Source organism: Tamandua tetradactyla, chromosome 4 (genome assembly GCF_023851605.1).
Source record: "Tamandua tetradactyla isolate mTamTet1 chromosome 4, mTamTet1.pri, whole genome shotgun sequence".
Lineage (NCBI taxonomy): Eukaryota > Metazoa > Chordata > Mammalia > Pilosa > Myrmecophagidae > Tamandua > Tamandua tetradactyla.
Window position 1 is genome coordinate 70,762,137 of NC_135330.1, and position 22,301 is coordinate 70,784,437.

General features: G+C 40.3%; 1 protein-coding gene across 5 annotated transcripts in view; it reads right to left on the reverse strand.

Moving 5' to 3' along the window:
* The window catches only part of TRAF5 (TNF receptor associated factor 5), a 69,617-nt gene that overhangs the window by 13,653 nt on the left and 33,663 nt on the right, over positions 1 to 22,301 (reverse strand). For all 5 annotated transcript variants that reach the window (XM_077157756.1, XM_077157755.1, XM_077157757.1 and 2 more), the window contains 7 exons: positions 18,079 to 18,297; positions 16,404 to 16,461; positions 12,614 to 12,715; positions 9,932 to 10,096; positions 9,222 to 9,299; positions 8,825 to 8,899; positions 651 to 743 (listed from right to left, as the gene is read on the reverse strand). In XM_077157756.1, the coding sequence (XP_077013871.1) occupies positions 651 to 743; positions 8,825 to 8,899; positions 9,222 to 9,299; positions 9,932 to 10,096; positions 12,614 to 12,715; positions 16,404 to 16,461; positions 18,079 to 18,296 (789 nt within the window). In that variant the 5' untranslated portion in view covers position 18,297. The remainder of the gene's footprint in view (positions 1 to 650; positions 744 to 8,824; positions 8,900 to 9,221; positions 9,300 to 9,931; positions 10,097 to 12,613; positions 12,716 to 16,403; positions 16,462 to 18,078; positions 18,298 to 22,301) is intronic.

Sequence of the window (22,301 nt, forward strand, 5' to 3'; positions counted from 1 at the left end):
CCCCATTCAAAAGCAAATTCAGTGTATCTTCTCCCCAGCCTCTCTCTAACCTACTCTTGTTTTTGTAGTTTCCCTCTCAGTTAGTAACTTTATCAGATTTGCTATCTTTCAAGATATAATCGCAACCCAAGAAACGTCTCCCTCCCCTCTCTTCATCCCCACTGTCACAGGCTTGGTTGAGCCTCCATCATCACCACCAGCAATGCCAGCATGTTGCCTCTACCTAATACTTAAATGCTTATTATGTGTCAGGCACAGTGTTAAGGGCTTCAGTGTATTACCTCATTTACCCCCCACCATAGGAAATTGGGAGGTCAAGTAGCTCGCTCAAGCTGGTGTGGAACCAGGCAGTCTGGATTAACATGAGGAGAGAGATTCAATTCTGCCCCTTACAAGTTATACACCCATCATAATCTCTTTAAGCTTAGCCACTTCATCTGTTGAAGGAAGGAGTTAGACCCAAAGATTTCAAAGGTACTTTCTAGGTCTACTGTTCCATGATATAATCCTATGAGTCTGTTTTACCACAAACTTTAATTGACTTATACCAAAACAAAGAAAAATATAAAATTGCCAGGAGAAAGCAAGCAAATCCCAGCAATTCTGTTGCCTCCTCCCCTTTATATTTGAACCCTTGAATATTTGTTTACCTGTTCTTCTAATTGGAAATTCTTTTCTAAAACCAGAAGCATGTGGTCCCGCAAGGCTGAATGTTCATGCTCCTTCAGGTTCCCGCGTTTATCCTTCAAAATAAAGAGAAAAATAAGTCAGGTTGTTGAAAAGCTTCATAAATTAGGGATGTGGGTAGGATGTTCTGCTAAAGCAGAACTTCAACAACTTTGCTTACTTTAATAGTTTAAATCTTCACCTGTCTCAAGGTAGGCTGCAGAAAAAAGACTCCTATAGGTTCCCCTTCCAGCTTGAAGATTCTGCATAACCCATGACACACTCTGGGATCTGTCCTGTAACTACTTGTTGAAGAGTGCTTTGAAAATGATTGCTTCTTTTTGTCTTTGCTTTGTACATATGTTATATTACATAATTTGAAAAGTTAAAAAAACAACAACAACTCAACTAAACTCAACAACAACAGCAAAAAGATTCTACCATGACAGGAGAAGTAGCGCAAGATGGCAGTGCAGTGAGGCGTAGAAATTTAGTTTGTCCTCAGAGCAGCTAGTAAATAGCCAGGAGCTATATGGAACACCTCCTGGGGGGACACAATGACCAGACACACATCGTACACCAGTCTGGAACAGGCGGAACGGCTGAGATCCCACACAGAACTGGAAGTCTCGCAAGCTGTGGAGGCCGGCACCCCAAGGAAAAAAGAAACAGACCCTACTAGGGGCAAGAAAGGTAGCTCAACCAAGCTCTAATTATGGAATTAACAAATTTGGACTGATAAACAGAAGCCCTAAGCACAGATAAACCTGGAGTAAGAACTAAAGGAATTGAGAGTTATACCCTGCCCCCCACAGGGGAGTGGGGGTGGGGCGCTAACCAAAAACAGAAACAAAACAGAGGCTTTTTGAGTTGGACAGCACAAAATACTGGAAAAGGGCTGGGGTCCCCCAAAAAGGCGGCACATAGATTCTGGGGACACACAGAGTGTATACCAACTCCGATTCTTAACTGGCAAACCCAGGGAGCTAGGGGCCAGCTCTGAAAAGGTTTTTTTTTATTTTTACTTCCTGACAGCTCATTAGATAAAATTGTAAACACTCTCAGACTTTACCACTGCCCCAGCCAAGAGCAGAATTAAGGGATGTTAGAGAGACAAAGTTAGGTGAATGGGGCTAATCCCCTAAAGGGTGTATCTTCCCCCCAAAAGAGCAGGGCAGGGCCCAGCTGAAATGGCAACTGTCCTTTAGGGAATTCAGGTCACAGTGGCTGGAAAACAGAAGCAACCTAAGCCCTTCTACCTCAGCCTCTGTCTCAACCACCCCACTGGCATGGAGAGGCTGCAGACAAAGGTACCACATCACTTTATGCTGGTGTAAAGCTGTAGGCTGACAAGACTACAGGCTGGGCAGGATAGGAAAAGCACAGAGTCTAGAATTTACTAGTCATACATAGTAAATTCTAACAACCTGCTGGGTCTTACTCTCAGGGAAACTTGATACTGGTTATATTCTCCTCCTGAGATGTGGACCTGTATGGTCAGGGAAAATCTGACTGGAGTCAATTATATCTGAGGAGATCCTCCTCAAAAAATAAGTTTCATATAGGCAGGGCAAGAATAAGAAAAACAAGAACTGAAAAATTCTGATCAGTGAAACAGAAGATATGCTGGAGATCGAGAATAAGTTGAACTGAATGCTAAAGAACAGATAGAGAATGAAACCAACCAATAAGAATACCCTAGATAAAAGAGTGAAAACAACCTCTAGAATAAACTAATTAAGGAAATCAAGTGCCTAGATGGCAGCAAAAATTAAGTCATACTAGGAAATAGAAGATACGGCCCAGTCAAAGGAACAAACCAACATTTCAAATGAGATGCAGGACTGGAAACCACTAAGTAAGGATGTTCGAACAGACATGCTACATCAAATCAAAAGTCAGATCAATGAGTTGAGGAAAGATATGGTAAAAGAGATGATGAATATAAAAGAAGACACTGGATGAACATAAAGAAGAACTTGAAAGTTTGAAAACACAAGTGGCAGACCTTATAGGAATGAAAGGACAATAGAAGAGATGAAAACAGCAATGGAGACATACAACAGGAGATTTGAAAAAGCAGAAGAAAGGGTTAGTGAATTAGAGGGCAGGACATCTGAAATCCTACACACAAAAGAAGAGATAGGGAAAAGAATGGACAAACATGAGCAGGATCTCGGGGAAATGAGGGACAACATGACGTGCATGAAGGTACACGTTATAGTGACCCAGAAGGAGAAGAGAAATGAAATGGGGCGGAAAGACTAATGGAGGGGAAAAAAATCACTGAAAATTTCCCATCTCTCATGATAGACACGAAATAACAGATCCAAGAAGAGCAGTGTACCCTAAACAAACCTCCAAGACACTTACAAATCAGATTGTCAAATGTCAAAGACAAAGAGAGAATTGTGCAAGCAGGAAGAGAAAAGCAATCCATCACATATAAGGGAAGCTTGATAAGATTATGTGTGGATTTCTCAGCAGAGACCACGGAGGTGAAAAGGCAGTGGTATGAAATATTTTAAGATTCTGAAAGAGAAAAACTACCAACTAAGAATTCTATATCTGGCAAAACTGTCCTTCAAAAATGAGGGGGAGTTCTTGCCTGCCATGACAGAGATCCAGGTTGGATTCCCAGTGCCTGCCTATGTAAAAAAAAAAAAAAAAAAAAAAGAGGGGGAGTTTAAAATATTTTCAGACAGTCACTGGGAGAGTTTGTGACTAAGAGACTGGCTCTACAAGAAATACTAAAGGGAGCACTACAGGCAGATAAGAAAGGCAGGAGAGAGAGATCTGGAGAAGAATGTAGAAATGAAGACTATCAGTAAAGGTAAAAAGAGAAAAGAAAAAAAAGATATGACATATAAAATCCAAAAGATAAAATAGTAGGAGAAAGTACTGCCCTTACAGTAATAACACTAAATGTTAATGGATTTAACTCCCCAATCAAAAGACATAGACTGGCAGAATGGATTGAAAAACAGGATCCATTGGTATGGTGTCTATAAGAGACTCACTTTAGACCCAAGGACAAAAACAGATTGAAAGTGAAAAGTTGAAAAAAGATATTTCACACAAACAATGAGAAAAGAGAGGGGGGTAGATATTCTAAAAGCTGACAAATTAGAGTTCAAATGTAAAACAATCAAAAGAGACAAAGAAGGACACTATGTATTAATAAAAAGAACAATTCATCAAGAAGACCTAACAGTCAAAAATATTTATGCACTAAGCCAGACTGCCTCAAAATATATGAAGCAAACTTTGACAACACTGAAGGGAGAAGTAGACACCTCTATAATAATAGTTGAAGACTTCAATACCCCCCTCTCACCAATGGACAGATTTAAACAGAGGATCAATCTGGAAACAGATATTTTGAATAATACAATGAGTGAACTAGACTTAACAGACATTTACAGAACAGTACACTCCATAACAGCAGGATATACATTTTTCTCAGGTGCTCATGGATCATTCTCAAGGACAGACTATATGCTGGGTCACAAAGCAAGTCTCAATAAATTTAAAAAGATTGAAATTATACAAAAATACTTTCTCAGGTCATAATGGAATGAAGTTGGAAATCAATAACAGGCAGAGAGCCAGAAAATTAACAAATACATAGAACACATTCTTAAACAACCAGTGGGTCAAGGAAGAAATTATGTAAGAAATCAGTAAATATCTCAAGGCAAATAAAAATGAAAATGCAACATATCAAAACCTATAGGACGCAGCAAAGGCAGGGCTAAATGCCTATGTTAAAAAGGAAGAACAAAACTCAAGGAATTAACTGTTCACCTGGAAGAAATAGAGAAAGAACAACAAACTAACCCTAAAGCAAACAGAAGGAAAGAATTCACAAAGATTAGAGCAGAAATAAATGAAATTGAAAACATGAAAAGAGAAAATTAAAAAAAATAAATATTTCTTTGAGAAAATCAACAAAATTGATGGACCCTTAGCAAGGCTAATAAGAAAAGAGGGGGATGGAGGGGAATGCCAATAAATAAAATCAGAAATGGAAGAGGAGACATAACCACTGACCTCAGAGAAATAAAGGAGGTAATGAGAGGATACTATGAGCAACTATATGCCAATAAACTAGACAATGCAGATGAAATGGACAACTTCCTAGAAAGGCATGAACAACCAACACTAATTCAAGAAGAAAGAGATGACTGAACAAACTAAATACAAATAAAGAGAGTCAATCAGTCATCAAGAAGCTCCCCCAAAAAGAAACCATCCAGGACCAGATGGCTTCACATGTGAATTCTACCAAGCATTCAAGAAAGAATTATTACCAATCCTGCTCAAACTCATCCAGAAAACTGAAGAGGAGGGAAAGCTACCTAACTCATTTTATGATGCCAATATCACCCTAATACCAAAGCCAGACAAAGATACGACAAGAAAAGAAAATTGCAGACCAATCCCTTAAATGAATATAGATACAAAAATCCTCAATAAAATACTTGCAAATCCAGCAGCACATTAAAAGAATTATACACCATGATCAAGTGGGATTTATTTCAGGTAGGCAACGCTGGTTCCACACAAGAAAATCAATTAATGTAATACCACATCAATAAATCAAAGTGGAAAAACCACATGATCATCTTGATTGATGCATAAAAGGCATCTGACAAAATTGAACATCCTTTCTTGATGAAAAACATTTCAAAGGATAGGACTAAAAGGAAGCTTCCTCAACATGATAAAGGGAATATATGAAAAACCAACAGCAAACATCATCCTCAATGGGGAAAGACTGAAAGCTTTCCCTCTAAGTCAGGAACAAGGCAAAGATGCCCACTGTCACCACTGTTATTCAACATTGTTCTGGAAGTTCTAGCCAGAGCAATCAGACAAGAAAAAGAAATAAAAGGCATTCAAACTGGAAAGGAAGAAGCAAAACTCTCACTGTTTGGAGGTGATGTGATACTATATGTTGAAAATCCCAAAAACTACAGCAAAGCTACTAGAGCTAATAAATGAGCACAGCAAAGTGGCAGGGTATAAGATCAACACCCCAAAATCAGTAATGTTTCTATATAGTAGTAATAAGCAATCTGAGGAGGCAATCAAGAAAAAAATCCATTTTCAATAGCAACCGAAAGAATATTAGGAATAACTTCAATTAAGGATGTGAAAGACCTATTCAGAGAAAACTACAAGAAGTTGCTAAAAGAAATCATGGAAGACCTAAATAAATGAAAGTTCATACCATGTTCATGGATTGGAAGACTAAATATAGTTAAGATGTCATTACTACCCAAACTGATTTATAGATTCAATGCAATACCAATTAAAATCTCAACAACTTACTTTGCAGAAATAGAAAAAACAATAATCAAATTTATTTGGAAGGGCAGGGTGCTAAAGTATCTTGAGAAAGAAAAAAAAGTGGGAGGTCTCACACTACCTGGATTTAAAGCATGCTACTAAGCTACAGTGGTCAAAACATCAGGGTACTGGCATAAAGATACAGACCAATGGAATTGAATTGAGCATTCAGAAATAGACCCTCTCATCTATGACAATCCTTGATAAGGCAGTCAAGCCAACCCAAATGGGACCAAACAGTCTCTTCAATAAATGGTGTTGGAGAACTGGATATCCATATGCAAAAGAATATACAGACATCCCTTTTTAGTTCATGGTGTATTGGAGTGTATTGGAGTGGATAGAGGATAGTACCTGAAACTGTTACACTGTATTCCAGTAGTCTTGATTCTTGAAGACAGTTTATAACTATAGCACTTACAACGTGAATGTGTAATTGTGAAAACCTTGTGTCTGATGCTTTCTTTATGAAGAATATGAACAGATGAGTAAAAAAACAATAAGGAGATTAAAGAAATAATAGGGTGGGATAAGGCATAAGAAGAACTGAGTAGATTGCAATACTAGTGGACAATGAGAGGGCTGGGTAAAGGGTATGGGATGTATGGGTTTTTTTCTTTTTATTCCTTTTTCTGGGGTGATACAAATGTTCTAAAAATGATCATGATGATGAATACACAGCTATGTGATGATACTGTGAGCCATTTATTGTATACCTTGGATGATGCATGAAGATAGCTCCATAAAAAATATTAAAAAGAAAAAAAGATACTACCATGACACAACCTACTACAGAGACAGAGAATCAGGCCACTACCAAAATTTTCAGTGTTGATTTCCTTCCTTGACTTGGGAGTATATGATTGTGGGTTAAGTGCAGTTATCACCACCTCTCAACAATTCCCATATAATCTGAGTTATCTCTAGATCAATTTTAGTCCTAGACTAGTTCTCACAAATGAGGTTCAGAGAACACCTACCCCAGACATCACCTAACCCGGAACTGAGGTAAGTTTTTCTACGGTATAACCCAACTAGAGGTTTGGGCTTAACTGCAAGATTCCTTTTTTGAGTTGTAAAACTATTCCTATTGTAGTCAAAACATCCTCTTTTTTTTACAGCCCAGACAGTTAACTACCAGTCTGATATATGACAAATTTATGCACTCATCACTGAACGTTTTTAGAGGAGTCTAATATCACATATTTTTTCAGGTTTTTATAAGAAGAGAAATATATGCTTATGTCAAACAGTACAGCAAGATTTAGAGTGAAAAGCAAAAGTCATCTCAATCTCTTAGACTCATTCACCAGTCACTAAAAACATACATACTTTTTTTACACAAAGGAGATCATGATGTATTTAATATTCTGCAACTTATTTTTCACCTAATACAAATTGAGTATATTTCTATTATCAGCATAGAGGTCTACCTCATTTTTTTAAATTAAATGTATAGTATTCCAAAGTATGAAAATGTAACCATGTAATCGTTGCTTTAGTGATGTACTTAGAGGTTATATTTAGTTTTTTTTCTTTGCTATATAAACAGTAAAATAAACATCTTTTTGTGTGCATGTTTGTATGTGTATATAATTATTGCATATTATGAAAGAATATCTGAGAAAAAATTAAACAGTGTAATTTCCAGGTAATGTGTAGATCCATTTTTTATTTTCACAGCCACAACCAAGAAGCCCTCAAAAAAGCTGGATATTATCAAATATTTTAATCTTTATCAATTTATATTAAGGAAAACAGTCCTTTTTTTCTAGTATATAGTATATGTTATAAATATTTCCCCCCAGTTTGTGGTTTGCCATTTGACTTTATTTACAGTACTTTTTTAATCATATAGAAATTCTAAACATTTGTGTTTAAACTTACCAAATTATGGCTTTTTGGTTTTGTGTTAAACATCTTAGAAAGGCCTTCTTCGCTTCAAGAATAAAAAATACCCCCATTTTCTTATAGTATTTTCATCATTTTTTAAATAAATTTTTAGTTTGGAGTCATAAATCTACATGATAATACAGAGCATGATATATTTTAACGTGTAAAACTTTGATCCATCTGAAATTAATTTGTGAAAAGGCCTAAGGTATGAATCAAGCTTTATTTGTATATAATCTAGTGAATAATACTTTTAGAGATATTTAAAAGTAATAGAGTACCTACAAAAATATGATTTCAGGGCGGGCCACGGTGGCTCAGCGGGCAAGAGTGCTTGCCTGCCATGCCGGAGGACCCCGGTTCGATTCCCGGCCCCAGCCCATGTAAAAAAACAAACAAACAAACAAAATATAATAAAATAAGAAAATGTTTCCCTTTCTTCCTCCCTTCCTTCCTTCCATCCTTCCTTCCTTCTCTGTCTTTCTTTCCTTCCTTTCCTCCCTCTCTCTAAAAAAAAAAAAAAAAAAAAAATATGATTTCAAATCAATTTTATTTCAAAATGCTGGGCGATAGGCTGGAGTACCATAAAATCAGGATTTGTAATCACGGGGGTAGTGATACCAGAAGGTCCCAAAAGCTGGTGGAAGCAGCTGAGTCAGAATTAGAAATAACTGCCAGGGAGGGCCATGGTGGCTCAGCAGGCAGGAATGCTTGCCTGCGATGCCAGAGGACCTGGGTTCGATTCCTGGTGCCTGCCCATGTTAAAAAAAAAAAAAAAAAGAAATAACTGCCAACCTTAAAATTCTCAGAACTGTACGTCCTTCTGCATCCTGAATGGAATCAAAGAGTAAAATGAACTTGTCAAATGGAACATACAGTAGAATACAGAAGCAGGAAAAAAAAATCATACCTTTACAGTACAGCCATAATGCTTAAAAGGACAGTCTTGTTCTGCTTCTGGACATACAGCAAGATGTTTATCCACCTGTGAAATGGAAAGCTCAAGCTACAGACACACTCTGCACTGATTATCCAACTGCCTGGAAGCAAGGGTGGTTAGGGAAAAGGGAGGGAACATGGAAGCTGCCATGTGCATCGGTAAGGAGGAAAAACTTTCTAAGTCCTAGCAGAGGAAAGGCCGCGATGAAAACTGAGATGAGTTAGGCAAGGAAGGGAAGGCAGATATGCAGCTATAATGGCTATGATTTAGGCCCTGGGCCTCTGCCTATGGGATTTAATCATACATGCACCACAATACTAAAATTCTACCTCATGTAAAACCTACTGAGTGGATTATTCACGGTTACCTCAGTTCTTGGGATCATCTGCAAACACTTGTTGGGACAAGATACTGGGTACTCAGGACACAAATTTTCCTCATGATTCTGAAACAGAGAAAGTGTGATAAAACAAAACCAATCCTTGTTTCCCAGGGTTTGATGGATTCGCAGTGTTTATACATATGCCCCTTTGGAGATATATGTTATGCAACTTACCCTCTACAGGAAGGTATGGCCTAGTTCCAAAAGAATTAAAGATGGCTGCTTTCTTGATATAAATTAATTCAATTAAAAATTTAATTGTTCCAAAATAAAGTCAGAGGGCATGGGATTCACAGAGGGCAGACTGGGAGAGTTATCCATATGGCTCCTTTGGCACATGAAAAAGCAGCCCATGCTCTTTTTTTATGCTGACATCCTGCCTCTCCGGTTAGAACATCTTAAAGACAAATAGTATCATCTCCTCAGACAGTAGCTCACCGAGGCCTACCTTTACTCCTTTCACACTTGCACGCAGCAAGAGCTCAAATATCTTCACCATTGGTAAATAAAGAGAGTTCTGCCAACCAGATGGTTTTCCACTTTCCACAGAACTTTTAGACAAACCTTACTTTAGACCTGACTCCAAATAAAAATAAATCTAGAAATGTGTTGCTGACATAACACCTGATTACTGTGGTCACTCAGGTAGATTGAGCCCCATGAAGTTGATCTGGTTTATGGGGTTTTTTATTTACCTGTAGATTGATCACCACCACATCCTTTTTGCAATAAAGGCATTTTTCCTCTCGAAACTGACAGTATAAGCTCAAATGCTCTTTTAGCTCTTTTCGTAGGACTGGCTCCCGACAGTTCTCATTAGAACACTGAACAGTTTGAAATAAGCACTGCTGAAGGTGGTCCTGCAAAGAACAATAGGCCAGTGTGACCATTAACCAGGGCAGCGGAGGGGGCAGAGCAGGGAAAGCCTGGTGAGGGTGGGAGAACACCGGGAAGCACTTGGGCAGAGGGGCGGCGCCGGCCAGCATCCTCCCCAGGCAGGCTCTGAGCGCTTTTGACTGGGGGCTGTGAAAACCAACCAGCTTGGGGGTGGATTAGGAAGGCAGGGACAGATGAGTGAAAAGGAAGGCATGTTGAGTTTCCTTTAGATTATCTTCTAATGTGCTCATGTTCTCAGGTTAGTTCTTGAATATTTTTCTTAGGCTTGCCAATTCACCAGTTCTTTAAGGACATCTTTTATTACTTTGGTGCACCCTCCATCTCCATTCCCAGCACTGAGTACTAGTCTATGCACAAAAGATGGTGAAAAACAGAACAGAAGAAAAACAGGGAAAAAATGGGTATATCCTAACTAAATGGATGAAAGGGAGGATTAAGAGAAAGAAAAGAAAAGGAGAGGAAGTTGGCCCATAAATGGTAAAAAAAAAAAAAAAGTGGGGGCGGGCCCCAGTGGCTCAGCAAGCAGAGTTCTCGCCTGCCATGCCGGAGACCCGGGTTTAATTCCCAGTGCCTGGATCCACAGGCCCAAGAGAAGCTGGAAATGGTTGGACTTATAAAATTAGAAAATATCCTTAACCAAGTGACCAGAGGAGGATGACACAGATAGTACTTTTTCCAGCGTTCTTCATATTATAGTTTTGTTTTGTTTTGTTTTGCATGGGCAGGCTCCAAGACTCGAACCCGGGTCTCTGGCATAGCAGGTGAGAATTCTGCCACTGAGCCACCGTTGTACTGCCCCCAAATTATAGGTTTTTTTAAAAAGCAAATATTTCTTAATAAAAATCTTTGGACCACTATAAGTTATTGTGATGCTGACAAACTATCAAAATCTTAGTGAATTTATCTCCCAACAAGATTCTTTAAAGCAAGGGTTGGCAACCTGGGGTTGGAGGGCTAAATCTGGCCTGCCACATGTTTTTGTAAATGATCTGGAACCCAGCCACACCCATTCATTTACATGATGTCTGTGGCTGCTTTTCTCACTAAATGGCAGAGTTGAGTAGCTGCCAGAGATTATGGCCCATAAAGAGTCAAATATTTACTATCTGGCTCTTTACAGAAAAAGTTTGCCAACCCTAGCTCTAATGAATTGCAAACGTTTTCTTTTACAGTGAGATATTACTATATATTACTATAGCGATTCTTCTTTGCCTCTGGTAGTAAGAAAAAAATCGTAATGGCAACTGAAATTTACATCTTCGCCAAAATTGATGTTATCCCTCAACTCTCAGTAAAACAGTCAACATTCAATAAGACTGCTACTTTTAGTAACTTAGACTTACCATGCTAGCAGGAAGAACAGGGAATGAGAGGAGATGCAAAAGAAACAGGTGGAAAGAAGTCCTTGTTCTCCAGAAACTTCGGGAGAAACCTAAAGTCATTTAATGGCCCATTTTGAGGTTTAGTAACAACTAAGTTGGAAATGAGGTCCAATTCTACAGCCTATTTAAAACAAGTGTCCAGGAACTGTCATAAGAAAAACACAAAAAAAGTTCTGTGAACCTCCAAAGAAATCTCTGGTTTAACAAGGAAATCATTTAGCCATGTATAATTTAAGTGCCTGGGGATTTCGGAGGTGTGATGGAGAAAAGACTGAACACCTGAAATACACATTCCAAAATGTGTGGGTATGAGGGAATAATTCAGTAGCCTCCAAGCGACATGCTAGAAGCTAGAGACTCCTGTGCCTCCTTTATCCATACTATGATCAAACCTGATGCCGATGGCCTTGGCGTGGCAAAGCCCCTCATGTGCATCTTTCCATTTACCAACCAGCTTCTCCAGCTGGGTGGAAAAGCAAGGTTTCATTTGAAAGGCACTCAACTCCTCTTCACTCACACTTCCCCTACACCTTGTTTGTTTGCATCTCACACCAATGCTTTGCCTTTAAAGTATACCCCATCTCTGTCCTGGTCTGCGCTATCTGCCTTAAATCAGAAACTCTGAGAGGCCAGGGCCCATGGTTCTAGGAAACACCTACCCCAGCACCAGAGTAGAGAGCAAGTGCTTTGGGGGAGGGCACCTCACAATCATGACTTGGATCAGTAGCATCTACAGTCATTTCTGATTCCCATTTTAGCTACCCTGAATTCTTCATGGTTTCCCCAATATGACATGTTCTTGCTTGAGCATTCCTTTTGCTTAGCATGTCACATGCCTTGTCTTTTGACTTTCTCAGTCCTGCCCCATAAATTAAGGTCTGATGCATACAGCATGTCCTCCACATGTCCATGCAAAATGAATCTCTTCACCACACTTTCATCTCTGACATTCTGCCCGGCAAATAACTGTTTCTCGAGACCGAATTTTATGAGAGCAAACCTAGTGAATCTCCTACAATGCTTAGCCCAGTACTGTCACATAAACGCATGTCACTGGAAAACTGGCCCAGGCAAATATTGTTCATGAATAATACCAACCTGGTATCGCCCCAGAATAATCTTGGTATTACATCCAGGGGCATTTTTGCAATATACATATAAATTGAGGACTTCCCTTTTGCAGCAATTGTCTTTAAACACCTAAAAGAAAAATATTACAGGTCACACAAACTCCTACAACTCTACAGCAATGCAAACGCAGCTATTATTAATTTGGTCTCTAAGAGACAGGTGGAAACTTCCAGACAGTGGTTGGAATGGAAATAGCAGACTCACCACCACAGTAAAAAAAAAAAGTTTTCTCAGAAATAAGCCAGTTAACTCAATGTGCAGCAGGCTGCAGCTAGAATACTGTGGTAAATTTGACCCCACATGCTCAAAGATCAGGAGGCAAGGCTGTGGCCAAGGTGATGCTTCCGCCTTCTTATCTGAGGGTAAACATTTGTATTACTCATCAGTAGTTGCACCAAAACTGTGCTGACTTGCTATTTCAACACAGAACAGGGATCAGCAAACTTTCTCTGTGAAAGGCCAGATGGTAAATATTTTTAGCTTTGCACGTCACATGTAAGTTTCTTTATTAGATAAAGGATTTGCTAATATTTTCTCCCATTCTTTGGGCTGTCTTTTCATTTTCCTGATAGTGTGACTGCTCTAAAGCAGCCACAAACAATATGTGAAAGAATGGGCATGGTTGTTTTCCAGTAACACTTTGCTTATGGATACTGAAATTTGAAATTAATTTAATTTTCATGTCAAAAAAATACGCTGCTTTTTTATTTTAAAAATAAATATTTATTTTTGAAATCATTTATGACTCATAAGAAGTTGCAGATTGCATACATAGTTCTCATATATCCTTTTTTGTACACAGTTCTCATAAATTCTTTTTTGATATTTTCCAATCATTCAAAAAACGTAAAAAAAAAAAAAAGGATTCTTAGCTCACAGGCTGTACTAAAACAGGTGGCAGGCTGGATTTGACCCAAGGGCTATAGTTTGCCAATCCCTACTCCAGTGAGTGAGACAAACAGTGGTGGAGTTCAGACGTCTGGTAGGCATTTTCAGAGCACATCATAAAGGTATGGAGAAGCATGAACAAAAGGTTTCAGACTAGGGATTAAGGGAAAGCTTCCAAGAGGAGATGATACTTGAAGAGAACTTTAAGGAAGAAAAGTATGTTTTAAGGTTGAAAGTATGCTTTTAAGGAATAAATATTTATGGCCTTCGTTAGGCCATTGTTTCTTAGATACAACACTAAAAGCACAAGTAATTAAAAAGAAAAGAGATAAATTGAACTTCATCAAAATTAAAAACTTCTGTGCTTCAAAGGACACTGTCAAGAAAATGAAAAGCTAACCCAGCAAAGTCTCTTCTGAAATGAATCAAAATTAGAACTCTAGGATGAGACAGAAAATAAAAACATGTTGTTTGTCAGGACACTGGGTTTATACCGATGTGTAACAAGCTGATGTGGAATGCTAGAATTTCATTCTATTCTGGTTTCAGTGTTTTGTTTTGTTTTTTCCCCTCCTTTTCTTTTGTAAAGGCAGTTATCTAGTCCCAGGAAGGATCCTTCAGTTACATAAAATTTTGTTTTATGAAAAAAAAAAAAAGATAACTTAGAGATTGGGAGAAAATATTTGCAAATCATTTAACTAATCAGGGATTTGTATCCAGAATATACAAAGAATTCTTATAACTCAACAATGCCAAATTACCCAATTAAAATATAAGAAAATGATTTGAATAGACATTTTTCCAAAGAAAATACATGAATGGCCAATAAGCACATGAAAAGATGCTTAACATCATTAATCACTGAAATGGAAATCAAAACCACAACTCAAACCCACTAGGACGGTGCACTGGGCTGAAGATGTTATGTATCCTAGAAAAGCCATGTTCTTTTTCCTAATCCAATCTTGTGGTGCAGACCCATTGTTTAGGGTGGAAACTGACTGGATTTTTCCATGGAGATGTGGCACACCCAATTGTGGGTTGTACTTTTTGTTTAGATGGAGATGTGACTCTGCCCATTCAGGGTGGGTCTTAATTAGTCTACAGGAGTCTTTAAGATAGCTCATAGAGAGGAAAGGAGCTCAGAGCCAACACAGATATTTAGAAATGCAGAAAGCAAATGCCCCCAGGGGAACTGTTTGAAACCAGAAGCCAGAGGACCAGCAGATGCCAGCCACTTGCCTTCCCAGCTGACAAAGGTGTTCCAGATGTCATCGGCCTTTCTTAAGTCAAGTTATCTTTCTCTGGATGTCTTAGTTTGGTTACTTCTATGGCTTCAGAAGTATAAACTTATAACTTAATAAATCCCCTTTACAAAAGCCAACCCATTTCTGGTATATTGTGTTCCAGCAGCATTAGCATACTAAACAGATGGTAAAATTAAGAAGATATACAATAACAAATTTTGGTGAGGATGAAGAGAAATTGGAACCCTCTCACATTGTTGGTGAGACTGTAAAATGGTGTGGGCATTTTGGAAAACAGCTTGACAGATCCCCAGAATATTAAACATAGAGGTACCATATAACCCCACAATTCCACTCCAATGTATATACTTAAGAGAAACTGGAAACAGATGTCCACACAAAAACTTGTACATGAATGTTCAGTGCAGCATTATTCATAATAGCCAAAAAATGGAAACAGCCCAAATGCCCATCAACTGATGAATGATAAAATGCAGTTTAACCATACAATGGAATATGATTAGACAATGAAAAGGGATGAAGTTCTGAAACTGCTACGACATGTATGAACGTTGAATATATTAGGCTAAGTGAAAGTCACAGTATAGGTAAATTAGTGGTTGTCAGTAGCTGGAGAGCAGGGAGAATGGGGGGTGCCTGCTAATGGGTATGGGCATTCTTTTAGGTACGATGACAATACTCTAAAATTAGATAGTGGAGATGGATGTAAAACTCTGAATATGCTAAAAAACACTGAATTGTATATTTTAAAAGGTAAATTTTATGGTGTACTGAATTAAATAGTGTCCCTCCAAAATTCATGTCCACCTGGAATCTCAGCATGTGATCTGGCCGATGTAATCAGTTTAAGAGGAGGTTGCACTGGATGTGGGGATTGGGGTGGGGCTCTAAACCTAATCACTGCTGTCTTTACAAGAGAAAGGAGAGGGAGGCCTGGACACACAGGAGACAGGGAAGAAGGCCACGTGAAAGAGTCTGAGACTGGACTGATGCAGCTACACACCAAGGAAGGCCAAGGATTGCCCGCAACCACCAGAACCTCAAAAGAGCAGGGAAAGTCTCTTCCGTAGAGTCTTCAACGGGAGCACGACCCTGCCAACTAGCTTAATTTTGGACTTCTAGCCTCCAGAACTATGAAAAAAATAAATTTCTCTTGTTTTAAGCCACCAAGTTTCATGATCATTTGTTATGGCAGCACTGGGAAACTAACATATATGGTATATAAACTATATCTCAATAAAACGGTTATTAAAAATAACAAAAATAAAAGGAACTTTTAGGGACTAACCAGATGAGAAGGGGGATTCCAGGCAACAAAAGGTTTCATTTCTCCCAGCTGTTCAATGTGGCTGGAGCTAGTGTAAGAAGGAGGTGAGGAAGCAGCAGGAGAGGAGCCTTGGTGGGGTCTGTAAAGACCCAAACAAGGCTCCTTCCAACGTGGGTAGGAGGGGTCTGATCTGACCCCATAGCAGAGGAATATGGGCTTCAAGGAAGGTCCCCACCTCCCCTCTCAGGCTCCAACCTCGATCTCTAATTCGAACGCGGACACTGCCTTCTCCATCGCCCAGAGAGCTGCTAAATCAAAGCAGTGATTTTCTTACCTCCTGAGATTTGATAATCTCCTTATCTACAGGGCAGGTTGGCACCGCATTTAATTCTCTGGAGAGAAAAATAAAAATGGAGCCAAAGTTAGGTGTTTACCTCAATAACTCTTCCAAGTACAGCTTGACACTCCAGCCTCACTCTGCCCACATAGCCGGTACCTTTCCTTCCTCCTTGTCTTTGCATACGCTCCTTCCTCTGCCCAGAAGGCCCCTTCTCCATTCCTCTTCAGCATCTTGCTATCTTCCAGTTGGCTTACAGAATCCTACTTATCCTCAAATAGTAAGCCCCCCAAACAGAGTTAAATGCCCCTTCCCATGCTCCCATGGAGCTTTGCACAGTCCTTTGCATATCACACTGTACTATAATCCATCCCCTTCACTAGACCGGGAGGTCCCAGAGGGCACAGACTGGATCTTATTCCACAGTAGTACCTCTACTGCTCCAAGTCTGTACACCAGAGCTTAGCAAACTGCCTGCAACACACAGGTGTTGAATGAACACGTAGGTGATGAATGAGAATACACCATAAATAACAAGGATCCAGTTACTCCCTTTCATCTTGGCGGGTGCAAGAAAAAGTTTACTGCTCCTACCCTATAAGCCCAAAGGGCTGCTTCTATGCCTCTTCTGCTCTCCTCCCTCAAAATGGTATGACCCAGCACTGTTTCTGTTTGTGGGGGATGGAAAAGATTTGGTAACAGATGGTGGTGATCATAACTTAATATTACGAATGTGATTAATGCCACCACCACGGAACTGTATGCTTGGGAGTGGTTGAGAGGGGAAGAATATATGTCTATATGTTACCAAAATTTTACCAAAGAGAAAGAAACTAAGAAGATAATGATAAGGAAATGCAATGATTCTGGACTTGATCTAATAATGGAGAACAGAATGTCCAAAAGGACATTATTGGGGCAACTGAAAAACTTGGACCATAGCCTGTATGCTTTATAGCAATGTTAAATTGCTTGAACGTGATCATTGTACCTAATAAGGTCATTACTTGTTCATAGGAAATATTCATGGAAGCATGAAGTGTTGAAGGAGCAGGATGTATGCAACCTACCTTTCAGATGTTTAGAAGACAGATCAACAGATCAATAGAGAAGGAGGGAGAAAGGGTAGAAGGGAGAAAAAAATGTGGTAAAAAGTTAAAAGTAGGTAAATCTAGGTATATGGGAGGAGGTACATTGGAGTTGTGAATTGTTTTTGTGTGTGTGTGTTATTTCTGTAACTTTCCTGGAAGTTTGAAATGACTGCAAAGTGAAAAGTTGGAAAAGCATACCATGACGTAGGACTCACAGCTGCCCAGAGAGGCAGCATCAGTGCCCGCAAGGCCCCTGCTGGGTGTTACTACACCACCTCTGCTCTAAGGCAGGAAAACTCAGAGCAACCAGGACAGAACCCCTGCGACGCAGCTCCTCTCCAAGAGCTGACTCCCCACGACAGACTGTACCCAGGTTTGCCTCTGCATGCGAAACAGGTGTGGGCTGAAGTTTAGGAAAAGGTGACTATCGATAAATGAGCAGGAGAAATGAAGCTGACTCCTCAGGCCCTCAGGGAGGCCGCTTCCGTGGGCCACCACAGCAATTCTGAAAGCCATTACACTGAGTGGCCACGGATGACATTCAGATCCCAGAAACACCCCAGCATGCTCCTGCTGCTCACCTCAGGGACAGGATGCAGTGGTGGCAGAAGCGGTGCCCACAGCCCGTCTGGTGGGGGTTGTGAAGCACCGAGTGGCAGAAAGCACATTTGTAGCGCTCTTCTAATTGCTCCACAAACTGATACTCTGTGTTGGGCTCAAAGTCCAAGGAAATGGAGTTGCCGGAATTCTGGCGGATGAAACCACAGGGGACACCTCCTTGCGCCTCAGAGTAAGCCATCCTAGGGGTTGTGAGGAAAGAAGGAAAATTAAGCGCACAAACATCAAAACAACCACAGCCAGCCAATGTTTTTGCAGCCACTGCTAGGAAGAATCTAATGTTCCTTCTGCTCTTTGTTCATCAGTGACCCTAAATGATATCAGTTTGGCTCTCAGAACTAACTGAGAGCCTATTAACTGCTTTCCCTTCCAATCTATTCTCCAAACTATAAATAGGATATTTTCAAAGTGAAAGTATGATTCAAGTTTACCTCTCCTACTTAAACATCTGGCAATGGCTTCCCAGAGCTCTTATGTAAAGTCTATAATCTTATAAGCAGGTTATAAGACCATGGGCTGCCTTGTCTTCCTCCCCAGCAGCATCCTGGACTTCTCTTCTGCTTCCTATACCCCAGCCATACAGGTTTTCTTTGAGTTCTTCTAAGGCAGGCCTCTCTCTCTCTCTGGTCAGAGGGCCTTTGCACAAGCTATTACCTCTATCCAGAATGCTTCCTCTATCCCCAGCAGTCACTCAGTTAATACATATTCATGCTTCAAATTTCCTTTCAAGTGTCACATCTTCAGACAAGCTCTCCCCTAGCTTCCCAATCTGCAAACAGTGGGCTCACTCAACAGTCAGTAAAACATATCTGGCCTACAGGGAGCGGCTGGCAGAAAAAATGAGATTTTTCATTACCTAATTCTTTTGGGTTTTTGAACCATGTGAATGCACTACCTATTCAAAAATAAGCATCCACTAAATTATAACCCTCATAGAACAACCAAGGTTTCTTTCCTTCAGAGCAACACCTGGTTTGAAATTATGGACATATATTTGTGTGATTACTTGATTTATAATTAAAAACAGGGGATTTCACAGAAATTTTAATTCTGAAGATGAAGAGACAGGGCACTTGATTTACATGCACAACCCTGGCCTTGTTCATGACTTTACTCCTCAGCCCTACTATTGAGCCTGGCATGGGGAACAACTCTGTCTGCTGAATTAATGTTACTGAATGAACTTATAGGGAAAAAAAGAAAAATCAATCAAATGAGGGTTATAATTTAGTGGATGCTTATTTTTGAATAGCTTGTGCAAAGGCCCTCTGACCAGAGAGAAAGAGAGGCCTGCCTTAGAAGAACTCAAAGAAAGCCTGTATGGCTGGGGTATAGGAAGCAGAAGAGAAGTCCAGGATGCTGCTGGGGAGGAAGACAAGGCAGCCCATGGTCTTTGTCTTTGTCTTTGTCTACTCAACTAGCCTCTGAGACAGCAATTCTTAACTTTCTTGAACAGGGACCTCCCCCAACTTTTGAAAATTTGATGAAAACTCTAGACCTTGTCCCCAGAAAATAGTACCACCCAATTCTGGTCATTTAAGGATCCTCTGAATTCACCCATGGTCCCCAGGATAAGAACAGCCCTGCCTCCCCAGAAGGAATGCTGTTACTTTGGGGTACAGTGCAGGCATGGCTTTTAGGGTTTTTGGCAAATGGTAAATAGATGGGAGGCCATCTGGTGTGGCCCCTGGGGACATTTCTTTCCACGTGGCTGGGTACAGGAAGGTCTGGTCTTCAAGCTCACTTGCTTTGGTGTGCACTCAGGGTCCCTTGTAACTTTCCTGCTGCTAATGAGTCAACTGAACCTGGGAGGAGCTGCCCAGACCAACCAAGTAGGCAAGAGATGGGTGGCTCCATTCAGCACTCAACTCTGCCTAACTCACCTGCTGTGCCTCTGGCTGGCCTCTTTCCCTGCTTGAGTCAGGGGAGTTTGGGTAAAAAGAGCAACTGGCCTCTTTCAGCAAATAAAGATTTCTCCCTGGAGGCCCAACAAGCCAGGGAATTTCTTTTTATTATTATTATCCTGGGGTTTGAGACCAAAGCCCTGCCTTTCCTCTCTGCATGTGTTTCCTTCACACTTCAAGGGTGGTAGGTAAGTAATATGAGGCGTGAGTGTTCCCCTTATAACAAATCTTACCCTGGGGATTCAACAAGTTTTAATTATGTAGATGAAGAGACAGGGCACTTGATGTACATGCACACCCCTAATAACCAAGACCACCTCTGAGACAAAGGTGGAAAAACCAATTTCAAATTGCCCTGATCTGCTCTGTGTTCTCTAGTCCCAAACAAGGTGGATGCTTCATGTCCTGTGCCCCTCTGCAATTCTCTCTCAAAACCAGACTCAGGTCTGTGAAACTGTGCATCTAACGCCACTAAAGCAAGACTACAGAAGAAGGCTGCGGGATATACAAACTCAGCTCAGACTGCCGTCTGCTACTTTCTGCCTTCTTCCCTAGCCCTACAAGAGTCCACTGAATCATCTGTCTCCATGTCGCTCTTTCTCTACAACAGCAATTCTCAGTTTTTTTTGGTCTCAGAGTCCCTTTACACTCTTAAACATTGAGTACCCCAAAGAGTTTTTGTTTGTGTAGGTTACATGTGTCAGTATTTACTGTATTAGAAATTAAAACTAGGGATTTAAAAAATGTCTTCATTAATTCACTTTAAATAACAAGGCAGGGGGCAAGATGGCAGCTTAGTGAGGTGCGGAATTTAGTTCATCCTCCAGAGCAGCTAGTAAATAGGAGCAGGACAGAACAACTGCTGGGGCCACATCAGTGACCAGATACGCAGTGTACACCAGTCTGGACCAGGTGGAATGGCTGACGCCCCACACAGAACTGTAAGTCCCCCAAGCCGCAGAGGCCAGCACCCCTGGCCATGCTGGTTGGTGGGGGGGTGGGGAACAGATTTTACTAGTATCAAGGGCTAAGCTCAACCAAGCTCCAAAAGCAGAATTAATTAACAAATTCTGATTACTGAAAATAGGGCCCTAGCAAAGATACACCTGGACTAAGCACTAAAGGTACTAGGAGTTTTTGGCCCAGCAGAGAGGGGGTGGGGCTGGTGGGAAAAAAACAAAACAAAACAGAGGTTTTTTGAGTTGGACAACACAACATACTGGAAAAGGGCTGGACCCCAAGAAAAGGGGGCACAAAGAGCCTGAAGATACACAGGGCCATGTACCAACTTAAGTTCTTGATTGACAAACCTGAGGAATGGGGGTCCGACTTGTTTTTTTGTGTTTTTTTTGCTTTTTTTCTGCTCTTTAACAGATTGGTAAAAGCTGGACACCCCTGCAGGCTCTAGCACTGCCCCAGGCAAGGGCGGAATTAAGCTTCTCTGAGAGACAAAGTAACCAGTCAGGTGAAAGGAGTTAATTCCCTAAAGGTTTTATATTCCCCAAGAGGAAGGAGGGGCCCAACTCAAGTGAAATCCAACCTTGGAGGAATTCAAATCCCAGGGACTAGAAAATTGAAACAATTAATGCCAACCTACAACCTCTTCTCTGTCTCAATCACATTCTGGCACAGAAACTCTGCTGAAATTAAAGGCATCACATATACTGCTGGGAAACTGCAGGCAGACAAGCACCACATGCTGGGCAGAATAGGAAAAGCACAGAGTCTGGAGGTTTCATAGGAAAGTCTGACAACCTGCTGGGTCTCATTCTCAGGGAAAACTGATGCTGGTGACTCTTTCCTCCTGAGACATGGGCCTGTCTGGCATGGGAAGAAATGAGCAGGGTCTATAAGATCTGAGGGAAAACAAGGCTCCATATAGGCAAGGCAAGAAACAAAGAATAAGAACTGAAAAATTCTGATCAGTTAAATAGTACCTAGGCTAAAGGTTTAGAATAAGTTGAATTTGATGTCAAAGAACAGATAGAGAACAAAGCTATCCAGCAGGAAATCCTAGGTAAAAGAGTGAAAACAACTTCCAGAATAAACTAATTAAGGAAATCAAATCCCTAGACAGAAGCAAAAAATAATGAGTCATACTAGGATAATTGAAGATATGGCCCAGTCAAAGGAACAAACCAGTGATTCAAATGAGATACAGGAGATGAAACAATTAATTCAGAATATTCGAACAAATATGGAAAATTTTATCAAAAATCAACAAGTTAAGGGAGAATGTAAAAAAGACATTGGGCAAACCAAAAAAAATGAAAGTTTGAAAA